Source organism: Microcaecilia unicolor, chromosome 4 (assembly GCF_901765095.1).
Source record: "Microcaecilia unicolor chromosome 4, aMicUni1.1, whole genome shotgun sequence".
Lineage (NCBI taxonomy): Eukaryota > Metazoa > Chordata > Amphibia > Gymnophiona > Siphonopidae > Microcaecilia > Microcaecilia unicolor.
In genome coordinates this window covers 175,496,190-175,513,974 of record NC_044034.1, presented here as the reverse complement: position 1 = coordinate 175,513,974, position 17,785 = coordinate 175,496,190, and the positions used below count along the sequence as shown (strand labels likewise).

At 44.4% G+C, this 17,785-nt stretch overlaps 1 protein-coding gene across 1 annotated transcript in view; it reads left to right on the top strand.

The window, feature by feature from the left end:
- Nucleotides 1–17,785, top strand: part of AMPD3 (adenosine monophosphate deaminase 3) — an 86,382-nt gene that overhangs the window by 57,534 nt on the left and 11,063 nt on the right. Inside the window, 3 exon segments of the mRNA XM_030199495.1 lie at nt 4,817–4,980; nt 9,050–9,176; nt 15,878–16,041. Of these exon segments, the coding sequence (XP_030055355.1) occupies nt 4,817–4,980; nt 9,050–9,176; nt 15,878–16,041 (455 nt within the window).

Genomic DNA, 17,785 nt, shown 5'->3' with positions numbered 1-17,785 from the left:
GAGAGAGCCTGTCGTTAAACATTTACCAGCACACCACTGTCCCTAATGAATATGTATGAAGAAATTTGCTTATAATGAAGGTGACAGGCATGTAAATCTGACTCTTTATTCATTAGGTATATCATGAAGTCCGGACAGGTTTGAGAACCACTGGATTTAGGAATCATGAATTAGAAATAGGATTGTGCAGACAAAACTGAACTGGAAGCTCCAGAAAGTCAAACTCTGTATGCACTGCAACACCAAAGTAGAAATATCCACAATGAATATGCAGGAGATTTAGATGTAGATGTTGTGAAAACCCAACTGGCTGGGTGTGCCCTGAAAACTGGATTGGGAACTGCTGGTGTAAGGATCTGATAGCAGGTCAGAGTTTTCTGTTTAACCCATAGTAGGTTCATTGGTGTTTCACAGTCCTCTGTACTATTCAGATTGCTAGGTAGGGTGGTTTCTATTTGAATCCTGGGTGTTAGTGCTGTTATGGTACATTATGATAAGGTTCTGAGTGCCTTTTTTTTTTTTTGCAAGGTTTTGTGTGGCTTTGCAGAGTGCCTGGCAGTGGAGAGAGTTTGTGTTGCTGTTACTTTGGTAACACCAGAACTTGAATATAATTTTTTTGCATATTGGGTTGTAAAGTGAACCATTCTAGTTCTTTTGGGCACCCAATTCCTTTTCTTATGTTCTTTTGATTATTGCTGTTGCATTGTAGTTGTTTTGTTCTTCACTTTGGTTGCTCTGGAAAAAAGATTTAAATAATTCATTGATATTTACTGTGAAATACAATTTGGTTTGATGTTTCTGTACATGTGTCCTGTGTTTGCTTTCTACAAAATATCTTTCTTGTGTTATATAAACAGCAATAAACATAACCAAAAGAAGATTTCAGAGGTACCTACTTTATACAAACAGATTAATGAAGCAATTATCTCTACTATAATAAAAAGCACCTGCAACGTTGTGAAGCTGACTCCGTGGCTTCACTGAAGTGAAGGGTTCGTAAGGTTCGTCAGATTCGTCAGTCTGTCACCATCTCTCTCGGCCCCACCCTCGCGTCAAAACATGATAACGTCGAGGGCGGTGGACCTATGAGAGACGAGAGGGCGGGGTCGAGAGAGATGGTGACAGACTGACGAATCTGATGAACCTTACGAACCCTTCACTTCAGTGAAGCCACGGAGTCAGCTTCACAACGTTGCAGGTGCGTTTTATTACACTACATAGCTCCCTAATTTTGCAGTTAAACATCGCAGGGTGGCTGGAGGGGGGGGGGGGGAAGAGGGGGGCAACGACCCTGGAACCGGGAGGGAGGGAGAGAGGGGGGGCAACGACCCTGGAACTGGGTGGGTGGGAGGGAGGGGGGCGGACCCTGGAACTTGGAGAGGGGGCGGGTGGACCCAGGAACTGGGAGGGAGGGGAGTGACCCTGAAACTGGGAGGGAGGGGGAGAGGGCCAACCTTGCAACTGGGAGAGAGGGAGGGATGGGGGGGGACCCTGGAACTGGGAGGGAGGGAGGGAGGGGGCGGGGCCACCCTGGAACTGGGAGGGAGGGGGGGCCCCTGGCACACACTTTCATTCTCTCACACACACACTCTCGCACCCAGTCTCACTCTCTCTGTCACACACACTGACACATTCACTCTCTCTCTATCACACACTTACTCTCACACACCGAGGAGAATGTGTTTGGTTGAGTTTAAATTAACTTAGAGGATACCTATTGCCTCTTGAGACATTGTTAAATGTAATTGCATTTTTTCATAAGCGTACACGTGGTTTAACACTATTAAGTGATGGAATCAATAAGTTTGAAATATTTAAGCTGCACCCATGATGCAAAAGGGCTTTTGAGACTGCTTAGATATCTATTGACAGGTGCACTCAAACTTATATTGCTCAGATCTATATGTAACCAAGGTACCAAAAATAAGGTTACAAATAACAGAGATAAAGGCTATAAAATTTTGGAGGGGTAAATTTGGGCAACTTTAATTTTTGAAATGTGATCAGTCTATACAAAAATGGTCAAACTTTTATCCCTAAATTCCTATGGATTACAGAGATATAGATGTTTTAAATGTTGCTGTTTTTCAAATGTGTTTTTCCAAAAAAACGTACTTTTTTAAAAATTGATGTTTCTCATTTTTTAAAGACATAAGTAGCCCATACTAGAGAGCTGCATGAGAATGGGGTTTGCGGGAATCCCACGGGAAATCCCCTCCAGGGCCATGGGACTCCCGTGGGAGTCCTGCAGGAATGGATGCAATTTCTGCTGGATTCCTGTGGAAGTCTACACAGTGCCAGGCCAACCTAGTACCTATCCAGGAGGACTCTTTGTGCCGCAGTCACCTCCTCCTTCTTTCAGTGATCAGCACAGCTGCAATCACTGTCTGACACACGCACAGGCCAGCAGCATCAGGTCAGCTGATCGACTCTCCAAAATGGCATGCCGGACCAAGAGGCCGAGTTTTCCTCCTGATGCAGCTTCTAGCAAAACATAGATTCTGTTAAGGGGAAGAGAGTTTTTGGCCCATTCCAAGTGATGAAGTTCAATCAGAGCCACTATTGGAGATGTTGAATTTTGTATACAAACTATTGGAATGATATTTTGCTCCTGTTTACTGAAAGACTGCTCTGTTAGAACCCTTGGAGAGCAATATTTTAAATACCACTCAGGGTTTTCTTCAGTGAGTTAGTACCAGTGTGAACTTTATAAAATTAAATAATGAAGAGCATGTGGACTTGTGGTTTTTTTCCTGACCAATGATGTGTGAGTAGCAATCTTGAATTATTGTGGGAAATTGTTTGCATTTTCCCCTGAGGTCTTTTTTTCTCCACATTTTTCTCTTATATAATACAGATTGAAACCATTTTCTTCACATGGTTCTGCTCACCAAGTATACATGAGCTGATACAGTATTGATTTTCTGGATTGTTCAGTTCACCTCTATTATTGTTGTACATCTAACATAAAAACGTCATCATGCGTAAGGGCTCTAGACAGCCTAAAATACCATCTCGCTTATTGGAGGGAATGGGACCTTATTGACCTAAGTATCTTTTAAATTGGAAGCAGGATTTAGGGAGGGTGTTTACAAAACAGGACTGGGCACTTGTTCATCAAAATACATTTTGGGTATCAATATCAGCGAATTTAGTGGAAAATAGGATCAAATCATTATATAGAATGGTACTTGACTCCATCCTGTGTTGTGTATTTCTCCCAGGGGAGTGATGGTAAATGTTGGCAGGGATGTGGGCAACTAGGTACTGTATCTGCATGTCTGGTGGGCAGACTGGATGGACCGTACAAGTTTTTATCTGCTGTCATCTATTGTGTTACTATGAATGTATTTTAGTTTGTGATTTATGGAACTCTCATTCATCTGACCCAAATGGACTTTTACCTTCACCTATTTATATGTGATTCACGCGTAGCCACCGTCAGCGGTCTGCTCTCCACTCCCCTGTGCCTTCAACTTGGCTACGCTTCTGGTTGAGAGTGCCACCAGATGTCTTAAAGGTGCTTTTCCCCTGCCTGGTAGTGATTTGCCACAAGGTGGCCAAAAAATGGTGTATGCTTGAAATGTCCACATTTGCATCCATATGACAAGCTCTCTGGGATGCTTGCTTTCTATCTCAGGAAACCGGCTTCTTAAAAAAGAGGCAGATTGGAGAGTCCTTTTGTGTTTTCTAACTTGCACTACCATGAGGACTTTGAGAGGCAGGTGCATATAGACAATGCTATATAGCCCCGATTAAGATGTCTGTGTTGGTGGGATTCCAACCCTGTATTGGAGCTGAGTGGCTGGTTATTGTTCTCTTCCTTGGTTGTCAGTCTCTTAGTTTAAGGTAGTGAATGGGGGAGGGGTATTGGTTTTATCCCTGTATTGCGCATATTTGTTTGTGTTTCTATTTTTATTTTTATTAAAACTCAATAAAAACTAAAAAAAAAAAAGAATTAATTACTTCTGAAAGTTATGGGTAAGGGCAGGGATGGAGGAGATTATTTGTGAGGATGGACAGGGGTGGGGTGGGTTAGGTTCCAGCAGAGACGGGTGAAATTTTTGTCCCCGTTCAACTATCTAGTCCATACCTGAAGCTGAAATTTGGCAGAATTATGCAGTTGATATCTCTCCCTCATGATATAAATAAGAACCCTGCTTCCGACAGTGGCCAATCCAGGTCACAAGTAGTAGCATCATTCCATTCTACCAATTCCAGGTTCAGCAGTGCCTTCCCCCATGTCTATTTTAATAGCAGACTATGGACGTTTCCTCCAGGAACTTGTCAAAACCGTTTAAAAATCCAGATATGCTAACCGCTGTTGCCACATCCTCTGGCAATGAGTTCCAGAGCTTAACTATTTATTGAGTGAAAAAATATTTTCTTACATGTGTTTTAAAAGTATTTCCATGTAATTTAATTGAATGTCCCTCAGTCTTCTTGTTTCCAAGCTGAAAAGCCCTAACCTGGTTTTATGTATTAATCATTATACTAACATATGGAGGATTATAAATGAATTCATGTGGGAGGCAAACAGATAGTTGGAAAGGGTGCAATAGAGAGGAAGATCCATATTGTTCTTGCAGCCAGATTATGGCCTTTCATTTTGATGACATTTGGTGGAAATAGCTAAACCTGTCAATCTCATTGAGATAGAGGAACACAGAATTGACTGATTCCAACCATTTCTGAGAATATCACTATGGTCATATATTGGCATATAAAGGGTATGGCTCATTCCTGATAAAACCCATAATATCCTGCAAAGTCTTTACCGTATAACTTAAATTTATCAACTATCTTGTTCTAACAGGAGGTGGCCCGTGAGTTAGAGGATAGCAAATACCAGTATACAGAACCTCGACTGTCCATATATGGACGCTGTACAGATGAATGGAACATTCTGGCAAACTGGTTCATCAAGAACAAGGTCTATTCTCCCAACATGCGCTGGATAATTCAGGTTCCCAGAATTTAGTAAGTAAACCGAATCTATCAATAATATTAACTGATTACAATTGTGCAAACAACCTATTTTCAGTATTAGTCTATTTTCTCTTCTTTGATCCTTACCAAGTTCCTTCCATGTCCCTCCATTCTTCCTGTTTTTTTCTTTTGCTTTTCCCGTCCTCCACCAGTAACTGAGGGTATAAAGAAGCAATATTTATTTGATTTGAAGAAACTGTGCCTGAGAACATTGTTGATTTTTCCCCTGGTCATTGAGAAAGTGAGGAAAAGATTTTGTTATATTTGAATTGGGAGATTGTCTTGTTTGTGTCTGTTCTAAGCTTTTGCATGCAATGCCGATGCTGTTAAGAAGTCATGATTAGATGTTAAGTAACTCTGTCTTGTTTATAATCCATATGAGTATTATTAACATTTTTAAGTTATTGTTTTTAATGTTTGTATGTAATTGTATTTTTGTTTATTGTCATCCACTTTACTGATTTGATTTTGTTAAGGATGAATATGAAATCTGGACATTTAAATTAAACAGGCTAGAATGCAGACAGCTAAAACAAAGTAGATTCACATATATTTTCCAGCTGACTACCGTCAGAGGACGTATGTGGTATTACTAGATTGCTATCTACCCATGTCAGCACATTATAAAGGAAAAATGGCATTGTTTTTATGTTTAGCCAGGCCTGTTCATCTAAAAAGTTCAAAATTGAAGGCAATTCATTTCCAGTTTTAAAGAAACAAAAGAAACTGTTATGAAATCAGTAAAGCCGTCTTAGAGGGGCACAAACATATTACACCACATTCATAGAGTCAGTTGAATACTATATCTGATCAATTAGTGACAGTAAGACATCAGTGTAAGTTCTCAGGAGTTAGAGCTATGATCAGGGGCGTAGCTAGGTGGGGCCACGGGGGCATGGGCCCCCGCAAATTTAGCCCTGTCCCCCCTGCTTTCACCCCCCTGCCGCTGACCCTCCCCCGCCACATTCGACCCCCCCTCCCGCTGCTGCCAACCCTCCCCCGCCGCCGCCGCCATCAGGTACCATTGCTGGCGGGGGTCCCCAACCCCCGCCAGCTGAAGTCCTCTTCAGCACCGGTCTCCGGTCCGTTGCTGATCTGGATTCTGTTTTTGTGAGTCCTGACGTCCTACACATAGGAATGTGCAGGACGTCAGGACTCACAGAAACAGAATTCAGATCAGTGAACGCGCCGGACTCGGAGACCGGCACTTAAGGGGACTTCGGCTGGCGGGGGTTGGGGACCCCCGCCAGCAAAGGTACCTGGCGGTGGCGGAGGAGGGTTGGCGGCGGTGGGGGGGGGGCGAAATGGATGGGGGAGGGGCGCTGGGGGGGGGGTCAAAAGTGGCAGGGGGGTCGGTGGCACCGGGGGGGGGGGGGCTAAAATGTGCCCCTCACCTCAGGCTCTGGACCCCCCCTCCCGCCGAAGTCTGGCTACGCTCCTGGCTATGATTAAATGCTCCACAGGGACACATAGGGGTAATTTGAAAAACCACCTGAGTGTGTACAGCAGTGTTTTGCATGACCAAACAGGAGCTTCTCTAATTGCCTTGACATATCTGAGCATAAACATAGGTGCTGAGAAAACACTGGCAATCCCATGGTGAAGAATGGGCACAGGGGCAGGGATTGGTCCTTAGGCTTGTATTTTATAGCATGCATGTACAAAGTTCCTCCAGCCTTGGTTCCAGTATAACAAGTCCAACACAGGTGCTGTTTCATCAAATTAATCACACAGCAAGCGTTAGCAGTAAATTTGAGAGACACGGATTATACTCCACATGTCCTGGCTTAAGAGTGAGGTCCATTCCTGTCATTTTAGGCGCAAAACTAATCAACTTGAAAAAATTGCCCCGGGACTACTGCAGTAGGGTTTGGAGATACTTTTGAACCTCTTTAACTGTGAGCAGATCAGGGTCCAGGTGGGGAGAGGAACTGGCAATTCCAAATCCCTGCACATACATCCTCTCTCCCAATGTCGTCCCCCCCCCCCCCCCCCCGTCCTTAACCCTGAGAATGACTCCTCAGAGTCCAGTTTTAAAGAGCAAGGTGCCATTGGGGGGGAAATCAGCTGATTAGATATTTCTCTCCATATTTTGGGTGCTGCAGTTCCTGCCATTCTTTTACTCCTCAAGAAGAACTCAGTCGTTTTGTGCCTCTGAGGAGGGAACACAGAGTCCCCCATACACATTTTCTAATCAACAGGGAGCTATTTTAATGTGTCAGACTTTGAGCTGTAGCATTGATTTGATAGGGAACCAGTGTAAAATATGGAAGTGATATATATTGAGTTTTAAGGCCAAGGAAACTCCTTCTCCTCTTCACAGGGAGACAGTCTTGTTTTCTAGTGCTACAGGCAGTCTTGCAGAGCTGTTGGAAATCCAGGACCAGCCTGAAATCTCCTTCCTGGAACCAAATAATGTGGCAGCTCTGATGTTGAATACAATAAGAACATAATACTGGAAGTGTAAATGAAATTATAATAAACCCTAAGACTAAATCATAACACTGTCTAAAATACAATCCTTAGTCTGGGGGACAATGCAATACCTAATTCCATCAACATTTATATAATCTGACTTGTTTTTTCAAATAAACATATTAAAAAATAAACCAGTGAGCTAGAAAAGAAATATAGTGTTCTCTCAACAAAGGCACCCAACTTTCTATCGTACAAAGTTGCAAAGTTTGTAATGACAGAAAATTGGATGTCTTTGTTGATAGAACACTAGGCACTATGGCGGCCAATATTCAGACCGCGGGAGTTAGCTGGCCTGCCTCCCGCAGTTGGTGAGGAACCTGGAAATGTAATGCTGGGCCTTATCCAGCAACCGGCATTGAATTTCTGGGATTTTTTTGGGCACTGTGTGCATAGCTGGTTAAGAAATGGTTCCTGGCCGGTTAAATTGTCTGCTCAGGGCTCACCGGTCATTCTCAGCGGCAAACTGGTTGTAACCACAGAAAATATCCGGTTAGCACCTATGTCAAAACTGGTGGAATCAGTACTTGGCTGGTTAAGGGGCTCTTTTACAAAGGCATGCCAAAATGTGGCCTGTGGTAGCGTGGGCTCATGTATTGGATGCACGCTGGACCATTTCTCCACTGCGTCTGGAAAAACGTTTTTTTCGGGGGGCCAGGAAATGGACGTGTGGCAAAGTGAAAACCAGTGCATGTCTATTTATGGCCTAGGCCCTTAACGCAACCAATTGACTTAGTGGTAAGGGCTCACATGTTACCCACGTGGTAACTGTCCATCGTGCGCCAACTGCCGATTACTGCCGGGAAACTCCCATGGTAGAAAATAAGAAATTATTTTCTACCGTGTGTTTTCAGCGCACGCCAAATTTGGAATGACCACCCGGGCATGCGGTAGCTGGGCGGTAATGCCGATTCCTTACACGCCTTTCTAAAAGGGCCCCTAAGTGTTGCATATTGCACTTAACCAGCTATGCATTAGTCTGCTCCACAAACCTGGAAATTCAATGCTGAAGCCTGGACATGACCTGGCATTGAGTTTCTGGGTATAACACCAAACGCTAAGCATTGCTGGCTGAATATCGGGCCCATTATTTTTAAAAAGTCAATTAAAAAATAGATTTGATTATATAAAACAAAGTTAATTAAAAAAACAGATCAGATTATATAAATGTTGATGGAATCAGGTTTTGTACAGTCCTCCAGACCAAGGATTGTATTTCAGACAGTTCTGGTGTTGGACCAGAGTGTCATAGTAGTGCTTTTTTGAAGTGGTACCGTGGATGGCTGTAAAGTAAGTAGGGGCAGACTCTTTCCTTGGCCCAGCTATCTGGCATCTTTAATATCTGGGGTACTAGGCAGTTTTTCCTAAATCAAGGTCTGCCTGTAATGCAGAAAGCTGGGATCTGACCTTATATTGCCTGTGACCTGATAATAAACTTTGCACTATTGAGAGCCTTGGAGTACAGTTCTACCCATGCTCTGACTGAAACTTGAGATACAGTAACAGCTTCATCATAGATGTCAAGATGGCAGCAAAGTTGTCCAGATCATTTAAAAAATGATAGCTCTTTATTTGTGTCTTTCAGTGATATATTTAGGTCAAAAAAGATTCTGCCTAGTTTTGGGAAAATGTTAGAGAACATCTTCTTACCTCTATTTGAGGCAACAATTAACCCCTCAGAGCATAAAGAGCTGCATCTTTTCCTGAAATATGTAAGTATTTCCTTGAAACTGCTTCTTTCAGAACCATTGGGGTGCCTTCTCCTAAAGTGGGTCTTCCTGTATTGTGCCTTGTGGATGGGGGAGGGGAAGGAATATCCTTAGTACAGAGGCCGTGCTGTTATGGAGAAACTAATTGTGATATATGGTTGGTTTTATAAAATAGTGGCTTGTATTGAGATTTACCACTGACAAAAACATGCCAGGTTGTGTAATTGGATAACTCTGAAAGATATTCCCTTTCTTCTATTGGGCACAACACGTTGAGGAAACGGCTACATAACATAGTGGCGTAGTAGATGACGACCGATAAAGACCTGTGTGGTCCATCCAGTCTGCCCAACAGTGGCTAATAGTGGAGCGGCAGACTGGGCTGGTTTGTGCCGCCGCAGTTTAGTTTCCAGTTCAGTGGTTTATTGGTATTTATTCCCAGTATGCTGATATCCTAGATCCCTTCCCCCACCCCCAATTTTTTAAAATAAACCCCTTAATAACAAATTCAAACTTTCACCTCAGTCATTTATGTTAAGGCAGCCAAATCCTAAACAAAACCTTATTACAAAAGCATTATCTGACTTTCAGGAAACTTTATGTGGCCCTTTTACTAAGCTGTACTAAAAAGTGTCCTGCACTTTGACTAGCGCGTGGGTTTCACATGCACTGAGACCACTTTTAGTGTGGCTGTAAAATGGTCACATTTCTTATTTCCCTCATTAATGGCTATGTGCTAATTTCCCAATTGGCCCATGGTCATTAGCACAGGAGCCCTTACAACACCTATTATCTAGGTGGTAAGGGCTCCCATGCTAACCATGTGCTAATCGGTTAGCGTGCGGCGATGTAGTGTATAACTGATTAGTGCTGGGCACGCCTACTCTCCGCCCCAACACCAAAAAATATAAATTATTTTTTAGAGCATGGGAAGTGTGCGTCAATCCAAAAATTACCACGGGATGCCTGAGTGTGTCCCACGGTAGTGGTTTTTAGCCTGTAGTATGCACACGTTAGTGCTTACCGCAGCTTAGTAAAAGGGCCACTTCATTTTAAGAGTATGCAAGGGTGTTAGGTTTTCTTTTTCATTTTCATTTAGTGGTATGGATAAAACAAAAATAAGCACAAAAGGGCCTTCAGGACTGGATCAATCAAGAATCTTTAATAAACAGACCCTACACGGGCTGTGTTTCAGCGCGCATGCGCCTGGGGTCAAATGCAGTCAGATCTTTTAAAAAGGTCACGGATATGACTTATCTTCAAATGAAAACTCTGAAATGCAATGAACTGTACATGGTGCTGCATTCTGAAACACCGCATCCAGAGAAATGTCCTCTTTTCTCAGAGCTTCTGGGAGCAGTTATATGAAGTCCACAGCAGCAAACCCTAGGGTGCCCCATTGCTCTCCTGGTATGTCTGGGGCACCAGTCTGCTAAAAAATGCTGGCCCCGCCTACATCCCAATGGCTTGATTTTATACGTTTTAAATGTGTACGTTTTTTAAAATGGCCTGAAAAGATTAAACACACAGAGCACAAAACATTGTTACAAACGGTATTTTTGAAAATAAAGGCTTGACATTTTTCAATTTTGAAAATGGTCATGTTTTTTATTCATATTTTGGATGTTAAGCACAAAATCTCCAAAGTCCAGCTTGGATGTCATATCGAAAATGCCCCTCCATGTGTACACAAATAGGCAGACAGACAAAGCAAATACATAAGCAACTTTTTGAGAAAAACAAGTGCTAAAATTGTAAGCAGTGATGTTAACCAGGGCTCACGCTTGAGACAGAATCTGTAAACCAGCTATATCTGTCCACACCAGACATCACCGCAGAGACCCAGGCAAAGGTATCAGCCTGCCTATCCGACATTGCTGCCTGGATGTCCAACCGCCACCTGAAACTGAACATGTCCAAGACCGAGCTCATCGTCTTTCCACCAAAACCCACGTCTCCTCTTCCTCCACTTTCTATCTCAGTTGATAACACCCTCATCCTCCCCATCTCATCTGCCCGCAACCTCGGAGTCATCTTTGACTCCTCCCTCTCCTTCTCTGCGCATATCCGCAGACTGCCAAGACCTGCCGCTTCTTCCTCTTTAACATCAGCAAAATTCGCCCTTTCCTCTCTGAACACACCACCCGAACTCTCGTCCATGCTCTCATTACCTCTCGCCTTGACTACTGCAACTTACTTCTCACTGGCCTCCCACTTAGCCATCTATCCCCCCTTCAATCTGTTCAGAACTCTGCGGCACGTCTCATATTCCGTCAAAACCGATTTACTCATATCACCCCTCTCCTCAGGTCACTTCACTGGCTTCCAATCAGATACCGCATTCAATTCAAGCTTCTCCTTCTTACCTACAAATGCATTCAGTCTGCTGCCCCTCACTACCTCTCCTTCCTCATCTCCCCCTATGTTCCCGCCCGTAACCTCCGTTCACAGGACAAATCCCTCCTCTCTGTACCCTTCTCCAACACCGCCAACTCCAGGCTCCGCTCCTTCTGCCTCGCCTCACCCTATGCTTGGAACAACCTTCCTGAGCCCTTACGCCAAGCCCCCTCCCTGCCCATCTTCAAGTCTTTGCTTAAAACCCACCTCTTCAATGCTGCATTCGGCACCTAACTCTTACCGTTCACTATATCCAGACTGCCCCAATTTGACCGCCCCTATCGGACTATCCGTTCACTTGTAAGCTCCTTGACCAGGGACCGTCCCTCTATGTTAAATTGTACAGCGCTGCGTAACTCTAGTAGCGCTTTAGAAATGTTAAGTAGTAGTACTACTACTACTATTTAGCATTTCTATAGTGCTACAAGGCGTACGCAGCGCTGCACAAACATAGAAGACAATCCCTGCTCAAAGAGCTTACAATCTAATAGACAAAAAATAAATAAAGTAAGCTAATTAAATCAATTAATGTGAACGGGAAGGAAGAGAGGAGGGTAGGTGGAGGCGAGTGGTTACAAGTGGTTACGAGTCAAAAGCAATGTTAAAGAGGTGGGCTTTCAGTCTAGATTTAAAGGTGGCCAAGGATGGGGCAAGACGTAGGGGCTCAGGAAGTTTATTCCAGGTGTAGGGTGCAGCGAGACAGAAGGCGCGAAGTCTGGAGTTGGCAGTAGTGGAGAAGGGAACAGATAAGAAGGATTTATCCATGGAGCGGAGTGCACGGGAAGGGGTGTAGGGAAGGACGAGTGTGGAGAGATACTGGGGAGCAGCAGAGTGAGTACATTTATAGGTTAGTAGAAGTTTGAACAGGATGCGAAAACGGATAGGGAGCCAGTGAAGGGTCTTGAGGAGAGGGGTAGTATGAGTAAAGCGACCCTGGCGGAAGACGAGACGGGCAGCAGAGTTACAGTAGTTACAGTAGTAGTAGTAAACTGTGTTTTCAAATTGGAATGCTGGGATTTTTTTTGACTCATAGTTCACTCCTCTGGACAATGCTTCTGAGGTACACTCATACTAATTCAGCTAGCCTCATGGCTTTCCCAGTCAGATTTCTGGCATTCAGTATTTTTTTGTTAATTTCCCATTATTCGTGTCATGTTTAAATGCTGGTCATGGTTCATGTTGAAGGGCTTTTCTGTTTGTCATGCCTATGCATGACTGCTGGGTCTCTTAAGAAGAATTCAAGCAGTACTGTCTTTCTTGCCATATTTTCTCACCCATGAACAAAAATAGTACACCTCTGTACATTGCCACAGTTTTGTCTGTCTGTCACTCTTTTGTCTGTCTTTTGTTCTGATGATTTGCATTGTGTAATGAAAATTATTACAATGGCCCTCGCAAGAATCCAAAGGAAAGTTGATCTGCAGTCTTTGTCTCTGGGTATGTGTGTTATATGGGGGGGGGGGGGGGGGGGGGGGGGGGTGGCAAAGGTTGATTCTATATTGCCTTGTGTGCTTTTGGAAAGCAGCCTGGCTTTGTTAAAATGGCCTTATTTCAACATTTGTCATGGTTTGCAGAAATTGCCATCATAAATAGCCTTTGAGCACATCAGTGCCCACTGAGTGTGGTAGATGGCCACACTGCAGTCTACCCATCTGAGAAGTTAAATTGCTTTGCCCAGCTCACACTTTTTCTGTACTAATGCATTGGCATTGCCCCAAAGTGATTCTATTGATTCTTAGGGGAGGAATAATGTTACACCGCAAATGGCTGGTGCTGGGATAAGGGAGAGGGGTAATGAGCCACCTTCTTGGAAAGAGTTACATGAAAAGTCTGAGAGACCATATTGTTTTTCTTGGAAAACATAGCAGATAGTGTATTGACTTGGGGTCTAAAAGATAACAATGATCAAAATGATATTGTGGGATGAGCAAAAGAGGAGGCTGAACAGATATACCCTGAGGTGGCATTGTCAGGGAAAATAAGAGGGAGCAGATGGTGTGCTCATGCTTGAGGGGGGAGGGAAGATAGAATGATGACTGACTTAGGAGGTATCTCTGCTGACACATGACTGATGTTGCAGGATTTAGACTTTCTCCTACCTTTCCCTCAGGCAGAAAGGGGACCTGTAGTAGCTCAGACAAATGGTGGGAGGGGGAGAAAAACAGGGATAGAGGGCAAATCTTATACACTCATGGAAAGACAACTGATATGCCCCAGTGTGGCAATGCTTATGTTCTTACGTTATTTCCTTATAATGCAAAAGTTATTTGATTGTAGATATTCTTAGATGATCTGTAGGGCACGTAGAAAGATACAGAGTATGACAGTAAATGAAGCCTGTACAGCCTGCATGGCTTAGTATTTCCCTCTGATGCAGCACTTTAGAGCAGTGCATTTCAACCCTCTCCTGGAGATGCACCTAGCCAGTTGGGTTTTCAGGCATACCATAACGAATATTCATGAGATAGATGTGTATATACTGGATGTCCCCAAAAATATATATATATATATTTACAGGGTCAATATTCAATCATGGTGGTAAATGGCTGCTAAGCTGCTTCCAGCTGTGAGCTGAACTAATCCCAGATGTTCAGTGCCAAGGCATGTGCAGCTACTGGCACTGAATATCCACATGTCCACCAACTCGGAAATTAACCAGTCCCTGGTCAATATTTAGACTGGTGCCTGGTTAACCCACTGCATAGACAGCTATTTTGCTATCCTAACCTTATGCTGTTACTTGGACAATTAGCAGAGTGAAAATCGCTGCTAACCAACTAAATTGATGCTCTGTCCTAACTCTGCCTCCGTTTCCCCCCCCCCCCCCCCACCCCAACAACCTATCATCATCTCATCGTGACTTTTGGAAGTATCCTGTTGGCTCACTACTGTTTTGCTTCTGATCACTGTTCATAGTGTTTCACATTCTTCCACCTTGGTGGTTGATCCTTACTTGCATCTAACCTAGCCAGTTAGGGGATGACTGGTTAGCAGACATATTCAGCAGCACAAACTGGTTAAGTGCCAGTGAATACTAGGTTCTGGCTCACTCAGTTGGGTTTTAAGATAAATCCTTTTGAATATCGATAGAGCTGGTGCAACACGGTAAGTGGGGTAAGCATGGCAGGGGGGTACCAATGTTCAGGGGGCACTAAAAGCTGCTTATCCATTGTGTTGATCCTGGTTTTAGCCCTCCTCAACTGCCCTGTACTTGCTAGTCATTAGCAGAGTGACAGGAGCATCTCTTTTGCTGCTGCTGCTCTGCCTTTCCTCAAACAGCTGTGGCTGCCAGCACTGCATACTTCTCTGAATCTAAGATTAACTACTTCCTCTCCTGCCTGCTTAAACCATGCTGAATATTGGCCCCTTAGTATTTCATACAGCAGTAGCGTACATAGGTTGGCTGCCACCCGGGATGGGCTGCTGCTATGGACCCCCTGGCACATCACCCACCTCCTTCCCTGAAGTGTATTACCCATCTCCCCCCCGAAGCACATTATCCTCACCATCTGGGGGTGCACAGAGCAGTCGTACGGCTGTTGGCACCACCAGTTCCCTGCCCTGGAACAGAAAGTAACGTCAGAGGGGGCAGGGAACCAGTGGAACCGATAGCTGCATGACTGCTCTGTGCACTCCCTTGCTGCCTGCACCCATGGCAGACTGTTTCCTCTGCCCAACCTTATTACGCTACTGTCGTACAGTATAGCATTTTTATGGAATACATAAAACTTTCATTACTGGTGAGTCATGCTGTGCAGCTTTTCATGGTTTTGGTAACACAATGATGTCTTTAATTGCCAGCAGGAGTGTTCAGGGGTGCGCAGCACCATCTTTCTTATGTCTGTTGGCGTTTTAACGAATTGCCACCAGATAACACCTCCTATCCCCTAGTGCCCTCAGTGACTTTCTGTTCACTTAATTACCAGAAATACTACGCTGATGGCATTTTAATGTCATTTGCAGCTCTGCTGCTTCCGGGGATCTCTGCAGAAACAGCAGACAGTGTGTGTCACTAAGAAATGGTTCTGATTCTACTCTGCTGGCCCCTGGTGGAAACTCCAGTGATTTACAGGCAGCTATTGTGCATCCAGTAATCAGGCCAAACTCTCTATAGAGTGCTGGTGTTTTTAGAGAGCTTATATATTGCAGCAGTGAGAGAGATCCACCAATAGGCATGAGGAGGAGTGGTAGTTTAATAGCTGTGGGTTGGGTTTTTTTGTACATATTATTACTTTCTTTAATATCTGCTGTATATTGGGCAGCTCTAGCATCCTGAGGAAGTTAATGAGAACATTTTTCTGTTGTAGGTGACAGGATTTGACAGTGTTGATGATGAATCTAAGCATAGTGATCACATGTTTTGCAATAAGAGTCCGTGCCCTGATGTTTGGATTATTGAGCAGAATCCCCCGTACAGCTACTATCTCTATTATATGTATGCAAACATTATGATCCTCAACAATCTTCGGAAGTAAGTAGTGCTTGGAAGAATTAGTGCATAAGTACATAAGTGCAGTCTTCCCACCTGTCTGTAGTTTTGCCATTACATCTGGGGAAAGTGAGGAAGGGTTCACGGAAACTAAATTTTAATATTCACAGAGAATAAAACCAGATAGAAATGGCTCTTGGCTGATTAAATCACTTGTGCAGGGTATATGCTGATATTCAGCTACCCTTAACTGGTTAGTGCCACTGAGTATCACCACAGACCACAACAGTACAAGTCATCTATTTTATGGATGGTCCAGGGGGTGCAGTTAAGTGCTAATATTCAGCACGTAACTGCCTAAGGGCCTCTTTTATCAAGCTACGCTAGTGGTTTCCGCGCAGCAAAGCCGACGGAGCCCATTCAGAGTGAATGGGCTTTGTCAGCATTATCACAGTGGGAGCTGCTTGCATGGTTTGATAAAAGAGGCCCTAAGTTAAGCGTGCATATCGGACTGCATAGAAGTCAGCCCTATCTTTATGCGGTATTGCTAAGGCAATTACTTGCTGAATACTGCACTGAACAGCGTAAAAGAGAGCTGGCTGCATAAACCTGGATTTTCAGTGCCAATGCCTGGACATGGCCTGGCATGAATATCGAGGAATAACACTGGCAGCAACTAAAAAGTGTTTACTGGCACTGGAAGAATATTCAGCTTTATGAGTCTCCCAGGCTTTAAATATGTTGAGGAGCATAATCGAATGGGGCGCCCAAGTTTTCCTGAGGGCGTCCTCGCAAAGGGGCGGGGAAACACGTATTATTGAAACAAGATGGGCATCCATCTTTCGTTTCGATAATACAGTCAGGGACACCCAAATTTCAACATTTAGGTTGACCTCAGAGATGGTCGTCCCCGGTTTTCAGCGATAATGTAAACCGAGGACGCCCATCTCAGAAATGACCAAATCCATGCCATTTGGTCATGAGAGGACCCAGCATTCAGAGTGCACTGGTCCCTCTGACATGCTAGGAAACCAACCGGGCACTCTAGGGGGCACTGCAATGGACTTCAGAAATTGCTCCCAGGTGCATAGCTCCCTTACCTTGGGTGCTGAGCCCCCCCCCCCAAACCCACTCCCTACAACTGTACACCACTACCATAGCACATAGGGATGAAGGGGGGGGCACCTATATGGGGGTACAGTGGGTTTCTGGTGGGTTGTGAAGGGCTCACATTTACCACCACAAGTGTAACAGGTAGGGGGGGATGGGCCTGGGTCCGCTACCTGACGTGCACTGCACCCACTAAAACTGCTCCAGGGACCTACATACTGCTGTCAGGGAGCTGGGTATGACACTGAGGCTGGCAAAAAATTTTTAAAAAGTTTTTTTTAGGGTGGGAGGGGGTTAGTGACCACTGGGGGAGTAAGGAGAGGTCACTCCGATTCCCTCCAGTGGTCATCTGGTCAGTTCGGGCACCTTTTTGAGGCTTGGTCACAAGAAAAAATAGACCAAGTAAAGTCGGCCAAGTGCCTCGTCAGGGATGCCTTCTTTTTTCCTATCGGCCGAGGACGCCCCATGTGTTAAGCAGCCCCAGTCCGCCTTCACTACGCTTCCGACATGCCTCATGAACTTTGGTCGTCCCCACGACGGAAAGCAGTTGAGGACGCCCAAAATCGGCTTTCGATTATGCCAATTTGGGCGACCCTGGGAGAAAGAACCCATCTTCGATTTGTAGACAGAATGGGCGCCCTTCTCTTTCGAAAATAAGCCTGGTTAGTTCTAGCCC